This window comes from Cervus canadensis, chromosome 31 (genome assembly GCF_019320065.1).
Source record: "Cervus canadensis isolate Bull #8, Minnesota chromosome 31, ASM1932006v1, whole genome shotgun sequence".
NCBI classification, from domain to species: domain Eukaryota; kingdom Metazoa; phylum Chordata; class Mammalia; order Artiodactyla; family Cervidae; genus Cervus; species Cervus canadensis.
Genome location: NC_057416.1, coordinates 13,513,794 through 13,536,419, shown reverse-complemented (window position 1 = coordinate 13,536,419; position 22,626 = coordinate 13,513,794). Strand labels below are relative to the sequence as shown.

At 44.3% G+C, this 22,626-nt stretch overlaps 1 protein-coding gene across 1 annotated transcript in view; it reads left to right on the top strand.

Annotated features, from left to right (window-relative positions):
• Positions 1 to 22,626, top strand: part of ENPP6 (ectonucleotide pyrophosphatase/phosphodiesterase 6) — an 81,082-nt gene that overhangs the window by 35,638 nt on the left and 22,818 nt on the right. The window contains exons 3-4 of the mRNA XM_043454458.1: positions 16,553 to 16,664; positions 21,488 to 21,629. Of these exons, the coding sequence (XP_043310393.1) occupies positions 16,553 to 16,664; positions 21,488 to 21,629 (254 nt within the window). The remainder of the gene's footprint in view (positions 1 to 16,552; positions 16,665 to 21,487; positions 21,630 to 22,626) is intronic.

Genomic DNA, 22,626 nt, shown 5'->3' with positions numbered 1-22,626 from the left:
GCCTCTGCAAGATTAAGCAGAATGCAGTGGCGTTTCTTCTGAACTTGACTTGGTTTTCTTTTCCTTCTCAAATCCTCCTCTCCCCTCTCCACTCCCCACTGGACATTGTACAGACCTCTTGACGAGGCCTGGGAAATCTTCGTTGCTCCAGTGAGCTGTGTTATGACACTCCGAGTCTCGCCATGAAGTCAATATTTAGAAGTGCAATTTAGAAATGGCAGGAGTTCAAGTCTTCCTGTCAGGTAGATAAAGCGGCAGACTGAAAAATTGATCACTGCTGAAGAGTCCAAAGGACCCCACCTCAAGTCTTGAGAAACTTAATATTGTAAACAGACCCTTTATTTCCCCACCCAGTGGTGCCATGGGGCTGCTCAGTGGGGAGATGGTCCCCTCAGGAAATGATCCCAGGCCCTAAATCAAATACTTGGAGGGAAGGCTCCCCCAGATCAGCCAGGGTCTACGAGTGCTCTGTGAAGGATGAGTTGAGGGTATGTCATCCCCTAATTTTATTCCCCTATTCCATCCATTGGTTTGAAGTCCAGGGGGTTTTATTGAGGAGGAAAAAGAAGAGGCTCCAATATTCACTTCAGATGGAGACCAAACCAAAGAGAAGGATGCCTGAGGGGAAGAGGTGACATGGGGGAATATAGGAGGGCAAGTTAAACATTGCATGGAAATAGAATTTGGGCTCTGTGAACAATTGATGTTACTTTACACAATGGCAGAAGTTTTTAGGTTTATTCTCATGGCTCTGATGAAACCCCCGCAAAGGCAAAAAAACCAGCAGCCTTTTAGGAGTCTGTGATTAAAACTCTTGGAGCAAGCGTCTGAAGACTCTAAGGTTACATCTTCAGTCATGATTTTGCAGCACTAACTCCAAGTCCAAGCAGTTAGGAAGACCTGGGGGCAACCGATCGTGTGGCTGGGGATGGTGTTGGGTGGGGATATGGCCTCTATCCTGTCCTATGCAGGTGTTGAGACAAATAAGACACCTTATGTGGGGAAAGGCACATTTCCAACTGGCTTCTCCTCCCCTGCCTTGCAGAGGTGGGCTGCGTGGGGAGTTAACAGGTGGGTATGTGACCCAGCTCCAGTCCAGTTTGTGTGTTCTCAGCCGCTCAGGTGTGTCTGACTCTTTGTGACCCCATGGACTGTAGCCCACCAGGCTCCTCTGTCCATGAGGATTCTCCAGGCAAGAATACTGGGGTGGGTTGCCATGCCCTCCTCCAGGGGATCTTCCCAACCCAGGGATCAAACCCAGGCCTCTCGCATTGCAGATGGATTCTTTACTGTGAGCCACTAAGGAAGCTTCCCAGTCCAGTCTGGGTTGTTAAAATCAAGTTGATTTAGTCTGGATAAGTGAGGAGACACTTCCTGGCTACTGATCAGGACTTGTGGATGGTTCACAGCATCTTGCCCTGACCCACCATGCTAGGTCCCTGACAGCTTTCCCTTGGGCAAACTTAGATGAATGAACTTAGGCTTGGGGCAGTCTGGGAGCCCAGCATCAATCATGCAAATGTGTAAGTTCTTGGATTCTATCTATATGTGACTCCAAACATCCGGACCAGAGACTGGAATTTTTTGTCAAACATTTAACATTCAAACACAGGGACCCAGATTTTCACTAAATTTTCCAGTAACACTGCCAGTTTGGCATTGACCTTTGAGATGGATGCAATTTTAGGACCCAAAGAGGCTTTAGTCAGTATGTAACTTTCGGGTTCCTACACTTGTAAATCAAGATCTCTTTAGGAAACTGATCAAAACTATGTTTTGTTTCATTTTTTTGCTAGAAAAACAAACACATACATACTACACTCACAATTCAGTGCTCATATAATGCAAGAGACTACAGTGATGAGAAATACCAGATGGTCTTTGACATGACAACATATATACATCTATTCTATCTAATAGATTTGTTGTTTTTTTTTTTAATGTGAGAGAAACATGTCTTGAAAACTCATCAAAGTATCAATAAAACCCCCCAATCCTCTGGTTCATGTTGTCTGCCAAGAGTAGGCTTGGGCCAGAGTTCCCTAAGAGTCTCTGGATGGCATCACTGACTCAACGGACAAGAGTTGGAGCAAACTCAGAGAGACAGTGAAGGACAGGGAAGCCTGGCATGCTGCAGTCCATGGGGTCACAAAGAGTCGGACACAGCTTGGTGACTGAGCAACAGCTCTGGTTGAATGCACCTTGGGTTCTTTCCTTTGTTGGTACCTGGGGGTAAGGTCTGCGTCGCTGCGGCTGTGATCTGTCTGCATCAGCAAGGAAAAGATGACACATTCGCATTTCAAGTCAGAGGTTGTCTCAGAGAAGTGATCTACCTTCGAAAACCTCCCTTCAAAGGCTCAGCCAGTTCCGCTGCAGAGAGACGGGAGGGTGGTGTTGCTCTGGAGCGCTGCCTGCCACGGACTGCTCCCCCAGCTCTCCCGAGTCTTCAGAGCCGTTCAGCCACAGCCAGGCTCCTCTCCTAGGACGGTGTCTCGGCCAAGGGAGCCCATAGTTTCTCAGCAACGTCCATTATAGTCACTGGAAAGCCTTGAAGAGAAACCCAGGCACGCACTCCCCTTCTTCACAAATCATGGCAAATCTGCTTCTTCATAAAACGTCTTACAAGGGTGTGACTCAGGGCCGGTAATAAGCTCTCAGGAGACGGCCGTGAGCAAAACCAGATACAGGCTCTCCCCGCCTCTGCCCCCTCCCCCAGGGAACTTACCATCCATCCAGCCCAGGAGACGGATGATAATCTAATACTTGCTCAGATAAATGAAAAGTCCACTTGTTTAAAGTATAATGACGAAAAGTCGATTGCCTTATGACCTCATCTAAGAGGGGATCTGGTTTCACCCTAGAGGGCGATGTACGTTAACACCTGAGGGCATGGTGGAAGGGCAGTGGTGGAAGGAGCATCCGGACTAAGCGGACAACTCGTGTTAAGGGATGAGAGGAGCTTGGAAGTTGGCTCCGCTTGCTGCAGAGACGAGAGGAAAGAAAAGGTTCCAGGAGAGAGTGGCCGTCCCCAGGCTCCCTGTTGAGGGGTATGGTGGGGGCGGCAAATACTGCACCTGGATTAATTACCCACAGCATCACTGGCCGGCTCCGAACTCTGTAGCTGTTTAATTTCTTTAACATTTTTCAATGTAGTGTCAAGAAGTGTCCATAATAATAACCCCAGAGTATCCTTTAATTTCCCATCTATTGCGGAAGAGTCTGGGCTTGTATAGTGACAGTGATCATTGTACCTCATCTCATACTGGTTTTTGAAGGAAACAAAATGTACAAAGAATAAAATTTGTCATGATTTTTTCCCACACTTTTCAATTAAACAGAAAAAGGAAAAAAGAAAAAACACCTTTTTTATTCTGATTAGTGAATCCACTGACTCCCGCTAGGAGCTGGTATACTCTGATGACAAACAGGCACGTCTCAGGTCTCAAGGCAGACTAGGAGTCCGCAGTCAGCCCCCACTGTGGGCGATGCTGTGATTACAGCAGATGTGGTACTGGATGCGAAAGTGGGATAGGTTTCTAGGAGCATCTGAGGCATAAGAAAGGAACATGTGCTAAGGTTCAAAGAGGAGCAGGCCTGGGCATACTGTGTTCACGGAACTACAGAGAGTAGGACAAGATTGCAGCTGAGAGACTAAGGCAGGAGCCAAAAGCTCAGAAACTGGCCAGATCTTAAGATGCAGGGACTTAGGTTTTAGTAGGCAAAGGAACTTGAGTTCAAGGAGCAAGGAGTATTAGGTTAGTATCTGTTGTAGAAACAGATAAGCCCCAGAGTCTCAGAGGTTTAGCCCAATGGAAGTTTATTTATTTATTTATTTTTGCCAATGCAGGAGATGCAGGAGATGCAAGAGACGCAGGAGATGCAGGAGATGCAAGAGACGCAGGTTTGATCCCTAGGTCGGGAGGAGCCCCTGGAGAAGGAAATAGCAGCCCACTCCAGAACTCTTGCCTGGGAAAATCCCATGGACAGAGGAGCCTGGCAGGCTACAGTCCATGGGGTCACAAAGCGTTGGACATGGTTGAAAGACTGATCACACAAAGTCTGAGATGGGTAATTGTGACCAGCAGCTGACACCCCAGATAAGGATACAGACGCTGCTGGAGGCTGAAACGTGTCCCCGCAGGTTCCCTCCTTTACCATCTGAGCCACCAGGGAAGCCTCGGATCCAAATACCAGGAAACCACTATTCAAGGAGGGGGCTCTGGTAGGGACAGCAGTCAAGACGCCTTCCCCCTCCGCCCCTGGGGGAGCATGACATCATTGTGATCATGCAGTCATTTGCAAGATTTTGATGACCTTGAATCATGTGCCTGAGACCCAAAGATGCTGCTCATGTCTGCTAGGAGGGGCTGCCGGGGGGGTCCCTCACACCTCACCTGGGTCTGCTGGGGGCAACCTGGTCTCTGGGAGATCACACCTGGGGAGGAGTGTGATCCCTGACCCGAGACAGACCTTCCCATCGGACTCCCAGAGGCAGAGACCGCAACCTACTTTGGGCCTCACAATGCCTTGATGAAGTTTCCCCACTGCCTTCCAAAAGCAGCTGCCCAGCCAGGGTTAGGCACATGCCGCCCCCGCCCTTGGGTTCCTATCAGTCACCTCTTATGCCCAGTGAGTCATTCTCAGGGGAGTTTCCACAATCCTCTCTATTGGATAGGTGCCTCTCGTCTCAGCTCTCTGCCCCTGATGGCGGGCCAGCCCTTGTGGCCCCCTGTGCTCGAGCCAGCCCCCCACCCCCCAAGGCCCCCAGATCAGAAGAGTCCTCCCAGCCCCGTGGGCCAGGCCAACCCGGGAAAGGGTCTCTGAGATCAAAGGCTGAGCTTCCCCCGAGGACTTGTCCCCACAAGTTCCCGTGCCTCCCATGTGTCTCCCTGGAAAAGGTTACATGTGTCTAAGAGAGCTAATTGGCTTAGCTGTTTTAATAAGCTCTCCTGAGACACATATTCAGCGGCTGTACACCTGCCTCCTATCACATAAAATGCAGCTCGCAGGGGTTATTGTTACAAGACGCATCAAAGTTGGCAAGCCGAGCAGCACTTGGAAGGCGAGACCTGTGTTCTAGGAAGTTTGGAAAGGCGTGATTTTCACAGGCTCAGCTTGGTGGTCCTTGGAGGGAGCCGCCAGGAAGCAAGGATTATTCAGGAAAACAGCGGAAAAGTATCAGAGCCAGGAAGCTGATTAGTAGATGGCAAGGAGACCTTGGGGCGATCACCTCTTCCACCTGAGGCTGTTGCTTTCTCAGCTGTAAAATAAAAAGGGTTGACGTGAGGCTGCTGTGAAGGGATGTTCCTTGTGTTCGAATGGGGGCGTGGCTGACACTGTTGCCATCTGATTCCCATGTTTATTTTGACAGTATTTTGGTCCATGACAGTCAAGTGTTGCTAGGATATATTAAAATAATTTTCTAGTGGATGGAAGTTAAGTGTTTTGAAGAAGAAAGCCTTAAATTTCTTTTTCTTGTTTGCATAAAGGTGCATGGGATTAGTGGTTCTCTTAGGTTGTCTTTTAAGTTCCGTCTAACTCTTTGTTCTCAGCTCAGGATATTTTTATTGGGTTGCTGAGGTGGGAAAACAGACTTTTGACAGAGATAAGATGAGGACCTAGACAATGAGCCCTAATTAAGGGCAGTTCCCTTCCAAGTTCCCTGGGAACCGCGAGGAAACAAGATGTAGCAAAGCCAAGGCCTGCCCTTGACGGGCTGATGAAGCCTGATGCTTCCTGCCAAGTTGCCGGCTGGTCTTTGAAACTTCTAGAGCCAGGCCACTGCCCTTGTTTCCCCACGACTCCTGTGCAGAGATTCAGGAATCCTTGCTTTCCTCAGGCATGGCTAGGGTGACCCGAACGCCTTCAGTTGGCCAGACTCACGCTCCTGGGGAGGCCATGAAAATGTTCTGGAAGCAGCCTCAGGGCACCCAGGCCCACAGACTGAGCCCATGGTGGATCCAGAGAGGGGCCCACAGACTCCTGACCAGAGAAACAGCTCATGGGATCCACGCAACACAGCCCCTCTGATGCGCTTATTTCCATCAGAGAAAGACTAAAGGAAATAAAACCAAGCCCCCACACAAATTCTCCCAGGAATAATGAGCCTTGCTCTCTCTAAAATTACCACTCACTTTTCCATGTTTCATTGCACCATGACTGTCTTTGCTGGCTGGCTGTTTCCTTTGCCAGTCATTCATTCATTCTGGGTTTTCAATATTAGAGGTCTGGTGGCTGGTGTTGCCTTTTGAGTTTCCACCCAGGAGAGACCATTCAGGGCAAAGCATGCAGAAGGATGGTACTGGCCCCCATTTCTGTGTACTCAGGGACTGGGCTCTCCCTTCCCGGATCCAGATGGAGGTGTATAGGTTCTATCCAAATTAACTGTTCCTGCAGGACTTGCATTCAGGGCATCTCCGCTGAGTTGAGACACAATCCTCTCACTCCATCATCTGGCTTTCTGCTTATCTGCAGGGACAGTGAGCAATAATGCTCGGTTTTCTCTGCAGTGAAGGTTTTCCCTCTCTCTGCTCAGCGTCTAGAGCTTCAGCGGGGGGACAAGCCTGAGAATAAATGACAGCCATCCATCACATCTTACCTCCAGCTCCCCAAGGCACTGTATACCCTGCTGCTTTCTGAAGTTCCCTTAGAGTAGCAGACTACTGCCTGGTTTCCTGGTTCAGGGGTCTTCAAACTGTAAGGATTTCCAAGAGCACTATTAAAGGAATCTCTTTGAAGATCACCATCTTTCATATATAGTGCAAAGTTTGTTCTGATTAAAAATATGTCCTTTTCCCACTTTATACAAGAAAGGAGTACCCCTTGGTGAAGAACCTTACTAAGGTGCTTTGCCCTAGTATTTAAAAGCCTCCAGAACCAAACAAAGGAACTGTTCAAAATATTGGAGTAGGTGTATAGAAAAGAATGCTTACAGTGACAAAATAACAAAACTTAAAAAAAAACCAAGCAATTTCCAATGCTCTCTCTTAAATTATTTAAGAAAAACTTAATTGAATTGTCAGCTGAAGCAGTATTTAAAAATTTATGATGATAGATCACTATGTGAATGTTAGCATTCAAAGAAGCAGTTCAAAAAAAAAAAAAAAAGAAGCAGTTCAAAGAATTAAATGACAAACTACTTCTATTTCCATCTACTTATTTATGTAAACTACTCTCTTAGCACTTAGATTTAACAAATAGGAATAGAGTCAATTCTAAACTTGTCTCATTCTACAGATCAATCATATTCATCCATGGATATACAAACTGATTTTTAAAAGATCCTATTCCTTTCACTATGAGGTGCATTTCCAATAAAATTGTTAACTTTTTATTATTTTTTTAAAGAAAACATTATTTTAAACATTCATATCTTATTCATTTTTAAATGTCAAGAGTTATCGGTAGACTTGAAAACACTTTAAAAACAAGTCCTTGGCCACCTTCAAATTATTCTTGGTGACCTTAACATCGCTCTAACTTTTTATTTTTAAAAATCACTTACTGAAATTTGGGATTCCACTTGGTACAATGACAGCCAAAGATACTTTGAAACAATTCTTCTCTCCAGCAACAACTGAAAATGCTGCTGAACTGTGTGTGTTGCGGGGGAGGTGATGATCAGACACAGACCAAGATCTAGAGAACCAGGTGTATCTGACAATTGGCACCATATTTCCCCTCGCTTCAAACACTGACCTCAAAAGCAGCCCCTGAGAGACTAAGACACTAAACTGAGGTTTTGACAGGATCTCAGGATGGGGGAAATGACAAAGATTGGCATTCACAGGTCACCATGGAGAAGATATAGAAAACATCTTAGACTTTCAGTTGGGACAGTAACAGACAATATCCTTGGAGTAAGAATGAGCTTTTGAAAATCGATGCTTTTGAACTATGGTGTTGGAGAAGACTCTTGAGAGCCTCTTGGACTGCAAGGAGATCCAACCAGTCCATCCTGAAGGAGATCAGTCCTGGGTGTTCATTGGAAGGACTGATGCTAAAGCTGAAACTCCGATACTTTGGCCACCTCATGTGTTGACTCATTGGAAAAGACCCTGATGCTGGGAGGGATTGGGGGCAGGAGGAGAAGGGGATGACAGAGGATGAGATGGCTGGATGGCATCACCGACTCGATGGGCATGAGTTTGAGTAAATTCCGGGAGTTGGTGATGGACAAGGAGGCCTGGCATGCTGTGATTCATGGGGTTGCAAAGAGTCAGATATGACTGAGTGACTGAACTGAACTAAACTGAAGAATGAGCTAGAAGCAGACAAGGGGTGATGACCTCTGGATGGCTGAAGCCTTCATAAATCCCAGGCCGAGCTTCAAATCATCCTCGGTTCAGACTCTATGGACTTCACAATGCCAGACCACTAGCTCCCGGAGTTTACTCAAACTCATGTCCATTTAGTTGGTGATGCCATCCAACCATCTTATCCTGTCATCCCCTTCTCCTCCTGCCTTCAATCTTTCCCAGCATCAGGGTCTTTTCAAATGAGTCAGTTCTTCACATCACGTGGCCAAAGTATTGGAGTTCCAGCTTCAGCATCAGTCCTTCCAATGAACACCCAGGACTGATTTCCTTTAGGATTGACTGGTTGGATCACCTTGCAGTCCAAGAGACTCTCAAGAGTCTTCTCCAACACCACAGTTCAAAAGCATCAATTCTTCAGTGCTCAGCTTTCTTTATAGTCCAACTCACATCCATACATGACTACTGGAAAATCAAATCATCTTAATCTCTGACTAAATTGACTCTGGGTTGGGACCTCCCCTGTGGTCCAGTAGTATAGACTCAGTGCTCCCAATGCAAGCGGCCTGGATTCAATCCCTGGTCAGGGAACTACATCCCACATGCCACAAATGAAAGATCCCATGTGCTGCAAGTAAGACCCGGTGCAGACGAGTAAATAAATAGTTTAAAAAGTAAATTCACTCTGGGTTAAGATGGTCTGCTGTAGCCTATATGCCCATGATAAGCAAAAGCATATGCTCTCCAGAATAAGTTAATAACATACAGAGTGTCAAATGATAGCTACAATTTTCCATATACAATAGAGAGCGTTCAGCTATTTAAAAAAACAGAATATGGGAAAACAAGGCCTGACTGAAAACTCAGGGGAAATAAACAGACCAGTTTTGACTGAAAAATCAAGAGAAACACAGTGGACAAAATACTCAAACTCACTGATCCAGATACCAGATAACTTAAATTGAGGTATGATAAAAGAATTAAGTGACAAAATGGAGACTTGTACTAGTAAACTAGAACCTTTTTTAAAAAATGAATTCTAGAGCTGAAGACAGTTCTCAAGCTTAAATAGGGAAAAGAATGAAAAAAGGCTGTTCAAGATATATGGGACATCATGAAAAGGCCACATGAGGAAGGTTTGGAGAGAGAGGATGAGACACAAGTGATATTTGAGAGATGATGTTTGAGAACTTTCCAAAACGGACAAGAAATATCAAGTCACAGACTCAAGAAGTGCTGTGAAACCCGGGAGTGAACACCATGGCTATGAGAACTGCTGACTCCTCAGACAATGAGGAAATTTTCTAAGCAGCAGCAGAAAATTTTGCAGAGGGGCAGTGATAGGACTGACAGCTGACTTTCCCACAGAAACGTTGGAATCCAGAAAGACAATACAATGATATTCCCAAAGTGATGGAAGGAAAATATTTCTCTGTATTCAGTGAAAAATATCCCTCAGAAATGGAGCCAAAATAATGATTTTTTTTTTTTAGAGACAGAAAACTGAGAGAATTTACTGCCAGCAGGTTTAGAGTAGAAGAAATGCAAAACTCTTTAGGCAGAAGGAAAATGGTCACAAATGGAAGCACAGAGATGGAGGAAGGAATGAAGAGCCACAGAGAGAGTAAATGTGTAGAAAATGTAAATTAATAAATAATAATATTTAGTAATAATAATTTTTAGATAAAAAATCCATAAGGAATTAAAATACATGGCAAGAGAAGCATAGAAGGTGGGAGAAATGTAAAATTCAGAGCTGAAGTGTTCAAATGTCTTTGCATTGCCTGGAACATTATGGGAGTACAAATTTATATTTCAATAAACCAATTTCAATTTTAACAAATCATCTTTAGGGCACTATGCCAGAAAGAGGTTAATTAAAATATACAAATACAAGGTAATAGAAGAGAGAAAATTGAACAATAATAATCGTACATATATAATCTGAAAGGAATTAAGAAAGGAGACAAAAGCTATCAAATGCATCATGAATTCAAGACATGTATTTGGGTGGCTGATTTAAACACAAAAATTTTCTTAAGTCCATTACATGTAAAAGTTTTTTAAAATTTTTTTTTACTAATATTTCATTAAATACTCCAGTTAATCTGAAGGAGTCTATTTATATAAAGTTCAAAAGCAGGTAAAGCTAATCTAGTGTTAGAATAGTGTTTACACTTGGAAGGGCAGTGACTGAAAGGGGGCGTGAGAAGGTACTCATATGTGAAGGTCATGTTCTGTTTCCTGGGCTGGGTGCTGGCCGTGCAGCTCCATTTACTTTGCCAGAATTTGTTCAACAGTACATTTATCATTTGTTCACTTTGTACGTGTTTTTTGTTAAGCTTTAGTAGAAATTTACATGAAAAACAACTATTAGCAGACTGGATTAAAAACAAAAGCTAATATATGCTGCTTATAAACGATGTACATTGGGACTTCCCTGGTGGTTCAGCAGTTAAGACTCCAAGGGGCAGAGGTTCCATTGCTGGTCAGAGAACTAAGATCCCACATGCTGTGCAGTACAGCCAAAATGTAAAACAAAACAACTTACATTAAATGTAAGTATGCAGAAATGTTGAGAGTGATCGCATTTTTAAAAGACATAGCACACAGACACTCACCAAAGGAGAGCTGATGCAGCTATATCATTAACTAGGGCAGACCCTAAGCTTAAGACTATTTTTAAATAAAAAACAACAGTTCACATTGATATAAAAGTTCAATCTACCAAGAAGTTGTAATAATTCTAAATTTTAATGCTCCTAGTTACACAATCTCAAAATAAATAAAGCAAACATTGATGAAACTAAAAGGAGAAATGAGTATTCACAATGACGATAGATTTTTAAGACATCTTTCTCAGTCATCAATAAAAAAAGAAAATAAAAAGGTTAGAAGGATACAGAAAATTTATGCAACATAATTAACATATTTACTAATTGATATTACTAGAACTCTGTACCCAGCTACTGCTAAATACCCATCATTCCCAAGTACACATGGAACGTTTGTCAAAAATGACCATATGTTAGCCACAGGGCATTTCTCAACAAATTGGAACTGTATGAAATTATACAGAATGTGTTCTCTGACTACAGTGCAATTATGGTCAATAATAGAAAAATTTAAATCCACATATTTGTAAAATAACCAGAGACTTCTAAATAACTCATAGTTCAAAGAAGAAATAAGTATGGAAATTTGGAAAATATCTTAGATTGAGGAATAATGAAAATATTACATATAATACAGTAGAATGCAACTAATGTCATTTTTAAATGGAAATTAATAGTTACACATCCAAGTGATGACAAGGGTGGAGACACACAGGCTTATATAGTGCTGGGAGGAACAGATTAATGTAATTGCTTTGAAAAACTCTTTGGAATTATCTAATAATAAAGGTGAACATATGCACACCCCAAATTTAGCAAATCTTTTCCTAAGCAGATTACAACAGAAATGCACACCTAAGTGCATCCAAGAATGTGTATGAGCTTGTTTATATCATCATTATCCATAATTTTTAAAAAGTGGATATTCATACTAGAACTTTTGTGTCCTAATGGGTCTATTAGAAAGAAGTTGGAAGTTACAACTAAAAAATATGTCTTTCATTTCTTATAACAAAAATAACAGGTATTTATTTTAGGAAAGTTTGTTCAATTCAATAAACAATAATAGGAATTTAAAAGTCAACTATGATCCTTCTGTATCAGTTAGAAACTACTTACCACAAATTTTGGAAAACCTAGCCAACAGTGTACAATGGCCAAACACATAAGAATTTCTTTGTATCATGCAAGAAGTATGTACTTTATGTAGTTCAGCAGCTTAACATGTCATTTGAAAAACCTAGGTTCTTTCTATCCTTCTGCTCCATATTGGTATATTAACATTTTATCTTCATGTTTGTTGACTCATGGTTTCAAAATGGCTGCCGCCAGTCCAGGGAGCATATCCTTACAATCTACATTCCAAATTGCAAAAGAGGAAAAGAGATAATGCTGGCACCTCATGTTTATTTTTCATGTGGAAGCAAATCTTCCCATGAAGCATCTCAGCAGATATCAATGCCCTGGCGAGTCACGTGAGTAATTCCTAGTCATAGGGGAGCCTGGGCACTTGAGAAAGTTTTCCTCTTTTTATACTAAGAGATGCAAAGGAAGTTCAGAATTACTTCAGTTTAGCCAAGAATAAGTCTACCAAATCAGCCACTGAAATTTTACCCTTTCTTATATTTTGTTATATTTGCTTCCACTCTTTCTTAGACATAATCATCTTTTAAATATTTACAAAAATGATCTCATTCCTTTACCAACTATTCACTAGCCTTTTTTTCACACAAAATAGTATGCCAGTGAATACAAATGACATAATTTTAATTCCTGTATGGCTTTTCATTATTTGGATGTGCCATAATTTAAACATACCTCTATTACCAAATGTTTAAATTGCTTCTTAATTTTATATTCTAAATAATATTGTATTAAAGATGCTTGTATATGCAACTTTATTTTCTTAGAACATGTTTTCTGAAGTGGCTTGCAAGGCAAAGCATGTATACAATCAAAAATGGCATAAGTATTACCTAACATTGCCACTATGGAAGAGAGTGACCCAGAAATTCACTCCTAGGTGTATGCCTCATGTTGATTTTTTCAAACACCGATCTTGATTCACAAGGACAGTGATATCACATATGGATCACAAACCAGTGTTTTAAAAAACCTACACAAAACAGAATAGAACAAGAATATTAGCAGGCACTGCGTATAGTTTGATGCAACATCTGTTTCTTCTGTGAGTGTGTGTGTTCTGTGTCAAGAAGCAAAATGAGTATTTTGCCACAGGTGACAAAAAGTTTTTTTTAAAATGTTCCCATAGAGGAATGTTCGTGCTTGCCTTCTGATTCCAGTGCTCATATTTTATTTCTGCTTCTTGTTAATTGCCTTGATAAGAAGTTCTGTAGCAGTAACAAATTACAGCGGTGACAGCAATGTTCCTATTTGCTTCTGCCCTAAATGAAAATGTGTCCCATGAAGTTTTGAAATGTAGAATTTTCACCATTGTTCATAACTAGCCTGTCAGTGAAGTTTTCATTTCCTCTTTACATCAAGTTTCATAGAGGTTTTCTTTTTTATTCATAATGAGTTGGATTTATTTTTAGTTAACTGTTATGATTAATTTCTAGTTTTATTACCTGTGGTCAGAGATAATATGCATTGTGCTATAAAGTTTCTACTTTTGGGAAGTTATTGAGATTTTCTCTGTGTATGAGAATATGGTCAGTTTTTCCAACTGTTGTATTTTTATAAAAGTTCCATTCTTATAAGAATTCTATAATAATAAGATTCTATAGTAACATTCTACAATAATAAGATACATTTTCAATGTCTATTGACTACAACTTGGGCTTCCCAGGTAGCTCAGATGGTAAAGAATTCACCTGCAATGCAGGAGACACTGGTTCGATCCTTGGGTTGGGAAGATCCCCTGGAGGAGGGCACGGAAACCCACTCCAGTATTCTTGCCTGGAGAATCCCATGGACAGAGGAGCCTAGCAGGCTACAGTCCATGGGGTCACAAAGAGTCGGACGTGACTGAAGTGACTGAGCTTGCACACACATTGAATACAACTTATTGATACTAACATTCAAAGCCTCTGTATCTTTATGTAGCTATCTTACATATTTTTTATTCTTTATATCTTGAGCTGTCATTAAAGTCTCCCACCAAGACTGTAATTTTGCACTTTATATTTCCAAGCCTTCTGTGTGTTGTGTATATTTATGGTACATAAATGCTAATTCACATTCTAAATGCTTAATGTGGATTTGTAGCTGTTTCAGGCTTATGAGATCATAATAAACTTTAATACTATTGATAGACCTGATTTTTTGGTTTACTTTTGGTGGGTTTCTTTGGTCTACTCTTTTATATCTAACATTTCTGTGTCCTTTTACTTAAACTATACATTTAAAAAATAGTTTATAGTTACTTCATGTTGACATTCTTGCAAGAATAGAGTGTAACCCATTCACATTTATTTTGAAACAAGTATATTTGATTTTCTCTTTGATTATGCTTTCAGTATTAGTGCTTCTTGGATATTTCTTTTTTAAAAAAACTTTTCACGTACTTTGATTTTTATGCATCTTTTTTTTCCTTTAGTGATTTGGAAGTTATGCATACAGCTTTTTTCTGTATATTCCAATCTTTTGAAATCAGTGTCTAGAATAAAAGCTATATATTAATGATTCCTTCCTGCTAACAAAAATAAAAATGCTTTTCCTTTCATTTTTGTTGAAATAACTTGGAACTTTGGATCCAAATTATTATATTAAACATTTTTAAAATATGCATCTTATTTTTTCAAAAAAATATTTTCACATAACTACGTTAATACTTACTATTAACACTTAACTGTTTTTTAAGATTTCATCTTTTGCTGCTTCTTTATTTCAAAACCCCATCTTGTTCATTCTTAGATTCTATTATTTTGACTTATTTCTCAATAAACTTGAGTAAATCTAAATAGTATGGGAATATCTCTGTCCTTAGTTTCCATAATTTCTGTCCATGCATGTCTGAATTCATCAGGTACTATTTTAAAAGAATACCTAAAGTTTTGGAGTCAGGTAACCCTAGATTCTAATGCTAGCTCCTCCTCACATTTGCCCTGTGGCAGTGGGAAAATCTCACCACTTTTCTGACTCAGTTCCTCCTGATAAAATGGAGGCATGATCAAGTATTATATAGGATTCATAAGGATTGTACCAAGTTTACATGGGACTCATTTTCTCTGGGCTACAAAATAGCTCACCGTCTGGCCTCCAGACTCCTCCCGGCCTGGGAATGTTACGTACCTGCTGGTCTCCACACACCTTATTGTTTCTCCCTTTGAACTCTTGCTTCCGCTGCTCTCATCGCTTCGGGTATCTCTTTCTTTCCACCTCCAGCCCCCAACACTTTGGCCAGACACAGTCTATATGCCTGAGTGCATTTGGGGATTCAAGGAAAGCTTCCAGGAGGAAACAATATCTGAATTGAATGTGCCTGTGTCTGACTCCCTTACCACCCAGTAAACAGGCACCTCACTTTAGACTTCAAGTCTGACACTGTTTTCACGAGGTCCCCTCCCACTAGGCTAGATTCTAGAACAAAACAGCATGGAGATGCTATGTCTGAACATAGTGACCTACTTGGTGCCCAAGAAATAGACTCAACTATTTTAAACTGAGGCTGGCTCATTCCTCTCCTGCTCTATTTTCTGATGATAAGATTGGGTGTCTCTTTCTCAGGGCAACCATTTCAACTTGTTCAAGGTCGGGGATGAAAAAACTGAGGCCACAGCAGCTCCTAACATCTAAATGCTTTTCATTCTTTTGCTTCATTTTGGAAGAGGCAAGAGTTTGGCTTAGAATCCTTGCTTGAACTCAGTGATTTTTAGGCATTTCCATCAGTGCGGTACTTCTGAGTCCAGTCAGATTATTATTCCCAGGCTGGTCAGATACTACTTTATACTTGATTCTGGGCTTCCCTTGTGGCTCATCTGGTAAAGAATCTGCCTACAGTGCGGGAGACCTGGGTTCGATCCCTTAGTTGGGAAGATCCCCTGGAGAAGGGAAAGGCTGCCCACTCCAGTATTCTGGCTTGGAGAATTCTGGACTGGATAGTCCACGGGGTTGCAAAGAGTCAGACATGACTGAGCGACTTTCACTTTGACTTTCTCTACTTGATTCTAGAACAGGCAAAGATACACTAGAAGAATTAGTAGTTGTAAATATTCTATAGAAAAAGTTTTAATTGAGACATTTTGTGTTCTAATTAATTTTTGTCATTGTTTCAAACTGAGAAAGATAACCATTAGCCAATTTTGCTAGTTCTTGTCATAAGACACCATGTTGTATTGTTATTCATCATTCAATCACTCAGGTGTATTCAACTCTTTGCGATCCCATGGACTGCAACACGCCAGGCTTCCCTGTCCTTCTATCTCTGAGTTTGCTCAAAGTCCATTGACTCAATGTCCATGGAGTCTGTGATGCCATCTGACCATCTCACCCTCAGTCACCCCCTTCTCCTCCTACCCAAGTGTTCTATAGAAATGACATTTAAAACCCACTTAAACAAAATTAGAGCTAAATACAATACCTATCACTAATACATTTTTATTTAATAAAAATGAAAAAAAATTTTCGTTTCAACTAATGTTATTTGCTTCCTAAAATTGCCCCACGACCCTATCTTGATTACTGAAGAAAGTAACCATTAACCATCTTTCTCCTCCTTAGGCTGTGAGGTTGAGATTCTTGGCGTCAGACCTACTTACTGCCTCGAGTATAAATCTGTCCCAACGGATGCCAATTTTGCCAACGCAGTCAGCGGCGCTCTTGACGTCTTCAAGTGAGTGTCCCAAATTCTTAGCCGTGCCAGTGTTCTTCCTTGTTTCCAGGACCAATAAAGAATGCTCAAGTGGATTAAGAACCCTTTGGGATAGGTGGCCCAGTGTTTCAGAGAGGTGGTGAGCCTTTCCCGTGGTGATTGCTACCAGCTAGCGTGAGAAATTTTAGGTAGGGGTGGTCTTTGGAAACATTGAATTGACAGCAAGGAAGTCTCCAGGTATTTGGGACGTTCTTCTTTGTGTTGATGGATAGTAGAGAAGCAATGTGAACGTCAGTATTTCTCTAATCATGATATAGTGAATGCTTGGCTCTCAGAAGACATCGATAAGTTTTTGGCAAAAAAAAAAAAAAGGAAAATCTGTGGTGGAAAAACGTTTGGAGAAACTGCCTACTCTGCCATCTTCTTTGGAAACATACAAAGCCTATTGGCATATTAGTACATAAAAGCTTTTTTCTTCTTCCCCATGCAACTTATCATCACACCAGTTTGAAAAACACAGAAGTCAGTAGAGCTCTCCTGAATAGCAGACTAGAGTCGGGGAAACTGACTTAACTTCTAAGTCTTGAATTTTTTTAATAGTCAACAACTTCAACTATCCCTTTAAACTGCCTCCATTTCTCTCTGCCTAATTCCTTCTTTACAATCCACTTCAATAAGGAAAATGGATGTGACATCCTGCACTTTTTTACATTGCAAAGAGATCTGGACAGAATCCTAAGGTGATGGGAGATCTGGGTGTCCCTGAAAGCCCAGGGCCGGGGGCCCCTCATAGCTCTCAGGTAACTGGGCTCATGGCCACATGTCCTTCTGGCATGGTTCCTGGGCTGGAGGCTATAAAGGGCCAGAAACAGATCTGTAGGCGTTCCTATCCACCGCTCCTCGCCCGGCCCCTCCGTGACAAATGAGCTGACCTGTGATGGAGACCAGACCCATGTGGAAAACAGCTGGCCACCAAGAATTTGTCAGCTAAGCTCCAAACAGGCAAGCGCGCTCAGCCCTTGAAGACTCCGGTCCCTCATGAATCAACGTGCTCCCACATAGACGTCTTTCACAAAAGGCATGCGTATAAATCCCCAAATCGCAAGCATCGCAGCTCCAGTGCTCTTGGCATCTGGGGTTGACAGCTTCCTGACACAGAGCCATCAGGTAAACCTGTGAGACTTGATAGCTTTCCGACCACACGGAGATTTATGAACATGCCAAACGGCCTTAAAGAAGCCAGGCCAGTGGCTGCTGAGTTAAGGTGCAGTGTCTAAAACCTAGTGACCTGAAAGCATTTCATTGAACTTCAGTGCAACCAGTCAACATTGTGAAATTCTCCCCCCGCCCCCCCCATCCAAGCCCCACCCTGGAGGTGTGCGTGGTAAACATAGGAGGCACTGTGAGGACCAGCACGTCTGGGATGCTCCAGGCTCAAGTACATAAGGCAGCTAAACGCGGAGGCACGTCTGAGGGCATGATTTTGTGGCAAGTTCCTTTATGTTCAAACATGGTGGAGGAAATGCCATCAGCCCATCAGTGTAATGAACATGGGCCTCAAAAAAGTTTACGGAGAGATGTGAAAATGCCATTCCCGAGTAAGAATTTTTCCCACCGCCTACATTACGGGGACCCTCCGTGATGTTTTGTTCTCTGCTGTCTGTAAAGGCAGGGGGATTTGTTATCAGTCATCCACATGTTAGCGAGTATGAATGATGATAATTTTGTTTGTGAGAAACAACCAAATAATAACTTAACACAGTTCTCACCATGGAGGAAGGACCGATGCTGAAGCTGAAACTCCAATACTTTGGCCACGGGATGTGAAGAGCCGACTCATTGGAAAAGACCCTGATGCTAAGAAAGTTGAGGGCAGGAGGGGAAGGGGGCGAGAGAGGATGGGAGGGTTAGAGGGCATCACCAACTCAATGGACGGGAATTTGAGCAAACTCTAGGAAATTGTGTAGGACAGGGAAGCCTGGTGTGCTGCTGTCCGTGGGGTCACAGAGTTGGACCTGACTTAAGCAACTGAACAACAATATTGTGGAGGAGAGAGGACACGGTATTTGTTAAAGAGGGACCAGTCTGTTTTGTTCTAAAAAGAGAAAATCATGCTTGACTGGCAATTTCCCTTACCTTGAAACCCGTGTATCCTCCAAACCATGAATGAAGTACACCTCTGGGTATGAGAACATCACAGTATCGTTAAAGGGTGTGCCCTCTTGGTGATTATGACCGTGGAGAAGGAAGACGCTGGGCTGAACCTGCTCTGGACTCCATCCCCGTGCAGTGAACGGCGTCGGTGTGGACATTTTGAAAGCCTGGGCTGTGGAGCAATGTGTCCTGACCATGCACGCGGAAGGTTCACAGTCTCCAGTCCTAACCACGACTCCCCCTGGAGAAGAGATAGGCTACCCTCTTCAGTATTCTTGGGATTCCCTAGTGGCTCAGACTCAGAATCCACCTGCAGTGCGGGAGACCTGGGTTCAATCCCTGGGTTGGGAAGATCCCCTGGAGAAGGGTGTGGCCACCCATTCGAGTACTCTTGCCTAGAGAATCCCCATGGACAGAGGAGCCTGGTGGGCTATAGTCCATGCGGTCACAAAAAATCAGACACGACTGAGCGACTAAGCAGCCATGACTCAGGTCTGTGAGGCCCTGAGTAACTCCTCGCATCCTTTCTGGCCTGTTTCCTCACCTGCAAAATCTGCCAAAGCTGTTCTCTGGGGACGCTCTTCACCACAGACCCAGAGTCTGGAGGCACATCCAACAGAGCTCACGCCGGGAAATGAGAGCGACTGCTGCCTTCGCCACACCTCACACCCGGCTTTCTTGGGAATGGTGGGACCCGATAGCCGAATGAGAACCATTTCCACAAGTCAGTTGGGCTAAGCAGAATGTTCCCCTATTGGTGCGGGCTGCTGAGTCCTTTCAGGGTGTTGGGTCAAGATGTCGAGTCAGCCCCACCGGGGTCTCAGTGCTGGCTCCGATTCTCATGAGCTCAGTGATGTGGACAACCATCTTGAACTCTCTGTTTTCAGTATTCGTACCTGACAGGGTTGCTGTAAGGATGAATTCCGATAATGCATAAAAAGCCCTCAACTTAGTGCCTGACTTAAGCACTTGGAGCTTCCCCCCATGCCTCAGCCATAAAAAAAATCCACCTGCAGTGCGGGAGATGCAGGAGGCACAGGTTCGATCCCTGGGTTGGGAAGATCCGCTGGAGGAAGACATGGCAACCCACTCCAGTTTTCTTGCCTGGAGAATCCCATGGACAGAGGAGCCTGGCAGGCTACAGTCTGTGAGGTCACAGAGAGTCGGACACAACTGAATTGATCTAGCATGCACGCACACACTGAGCACTTACTATTATTATACCTTCTACCGACAGTTACGGAGCTCCTACAGTATACCAGATCCTAGACTGAGCTGAGATACGATAGAGCGTGAATGCACCCCGGGGGCGAAAGAACCCTGTGATTTAGAGGGGAGAAGGATACATAAATGGGCAATTAGAGCACAGTGTGAAGAATCACAACCTGGAGATGAACCAGGAATGCTGCAGGAGCAGCCGGGAGGAGCACCCGGGAGGACCACCCAGCTGAGCCAGGGCGTGCGGACACGCTCCTGGAGGAGGCAGCATCTCCCTGAGACCTGAAGGACGGGCGGGGGTGTTCGTTCATGCAACCACGCTCTTGAACTACTCTGGGGTTCTTTTTCCTCTGCTGTAGATCACAAGGCCCAAGGCGCTGCAGGCATTCAGGACACACGTTCTCTCATTCTAAGGGTCGGGGAGACCAGACCCAGAGAGACCTTGCCGCCTCCCTTGTGTGTTTAAATAGAGTTTTTCGAGATAAATGAGGCAGTCTGCCAAGAGTATTTGTTATTAATCCTTGTAAAGTCCAAGCAAAGGAGTTAGCCTTCATTCCTTTTCCATTGTTTCCTCTTTTGTCAGTTGCTCTTACCACTACACTCATCATCACCAGCATCCTCACCAATGTAGTTCTGTCCCCTGCTTTGGGGGGGTTCTGCCGGGGGACAGTCACAGTGGGAAGCCCCCCGCTGTGCGGGGCGGGGAGGGCACATGGCCCCGTGTTTTCTCTCCTCCCAGACTCCCTCAGCCTCCTGCTCCAGTTCATCTCTCTAGTTCCCACTCAGTCTCAACCCCGAGTGGAGGCTTAAATAGCTGGGTTTGTAACACCAGTACTCTGGCCCCGAGCGGGCATTTAGCCAGAACCGAGTCTTCCTGGGAGGCAGGAAGTGTGGTCAGTGCCAGAATTCACTCTGTGTCCACCCTGGAGCTGAGCCGTCCTGGGTGCCCGGGGAACAAGCATGCTGGGGGTGTCTGCAGATGTCAAGCCTTGAACACAAACCTGTCTGCCTCCCGCGAGGTGGCCTGGTAAAGCTTGCTGTTACTCTTGCCGGTCAGCTACACCTACAGCTCAGAGTTTCCTTTAGAGGCTTCCCCGAAGGCCAGCAGTAATGGGGCAGCCGTTACTTGAGTGATCATCGCTCCTCTTCTCTATGATCTTCCGATGGCACCCGGCAGGGAGGAGGCCTTTCAGAACCGTCCCCTGCCTGTGGCCACCTCGTCCGACTCCTGGGTCCCGATGAGCTGAGAGGGGAGGTGACACAGAAGCACATCCTGTGGCTTTCGTCACCATGGCGCTCGGGACTGGCCGGCCTAGATGTACTCGTCCTGTCTCTCCCTCGGAGAACCCGCTTGCTTGTTTCAGGGTGTCAGCTGTGCTCGGCCTACAGGCCCGCCCCCACCGGGGCCGCAGGTCGGGAGGAGAGAAGGCTGGGGGGCTTCTCTCAGCCGCACCTCTCTTGCTGCCCCCCAGGAGTGGCCAGGCGGACCTGGCGGCCATCTACTACGAGCGCGTCGACGTGGAAGGCCACCATCACGGGCCCTGGTCGCCACAGAGGAAAGACGCCGTGAAGGCCGTGGACACCGTGATGGCGTACTTGACCAAGTGGATCCAGGTGACCGGAAACCCGGCCCCCTGGGCTAGCCTCCCCTCTGTCCGTCTCCTCTGTCCCCTGGACTGTCCCAGCCCTCCACATCGCCTTTCTTGCTCTGAGAGCTGACTGGGCCAGCTCGAGGGTCTGCGGGTACGGGGGTGGGGGTAGGTTCTCTTTTCTTCATACAGTGAATCACTCAGTCGTGTCCGACTCTTTGCGACCCCACAGACTATACCGTCCCTGGAACTCCCCAGGCCAGAATACTGGAATGGGTCGCCGTTCCCTTCTCCAGGGGATCTTCCCAACCCAGGGATGGAACCCAGGTCTCCTGCATTGCAGGCGGATTCTTCACCAGCTGAGCCCCCAGGGAAGCCCTTTCTTCATACAGCATCTCCCCAAACACTCCAAGATCCCCTGTGAGCAGCTGGGCCACTGGTGCTGAAGTGACCTGATCTGCATGGCCTCCAGGCTCATCGGGCGAGGTGGACCGATGCTTTACCCCAAGGCTAAAGTCTGGTCACCAGGTCGCCGGGAGCCTCGAAACCAGGCCTGGGCTCTGTCCCCGATCCTGCCACACCCTTCCTGAATGACTTTAAGCACAGGATTATTTCTTAATTTTATTTTTTTAAGGCAGTATAGTTGATTTGCAATGTGCTAATTTCAGGCGTACAGCAAAGCGATTCAGTTACACACACACACACGTATGTATATGGTTCTTTTTCACTATAGGCTATTACAGGTATTGAATATAGTCCCTTGTATTTTTACAGTATTCCCAGGTGGCCCAGTGGTAAAGAATACATCTGCCAAACAGGAGCCTCAGGAGACGTGGGTTCGATCCCTGAGTCAGAAAGACCCCCTGGAGGAGGGCATGGCAACCCACTCCAGTATTCTTGCCTGCAGAATCCCGTGGACAGAGGAGCCTGGTGGGCTACAGTCCATGGGTTTGCAAAGAGTTGGACACGACTTAGTGACTAAACCACCACCACCATCTTATTGTTTATTTTATATACAGGAG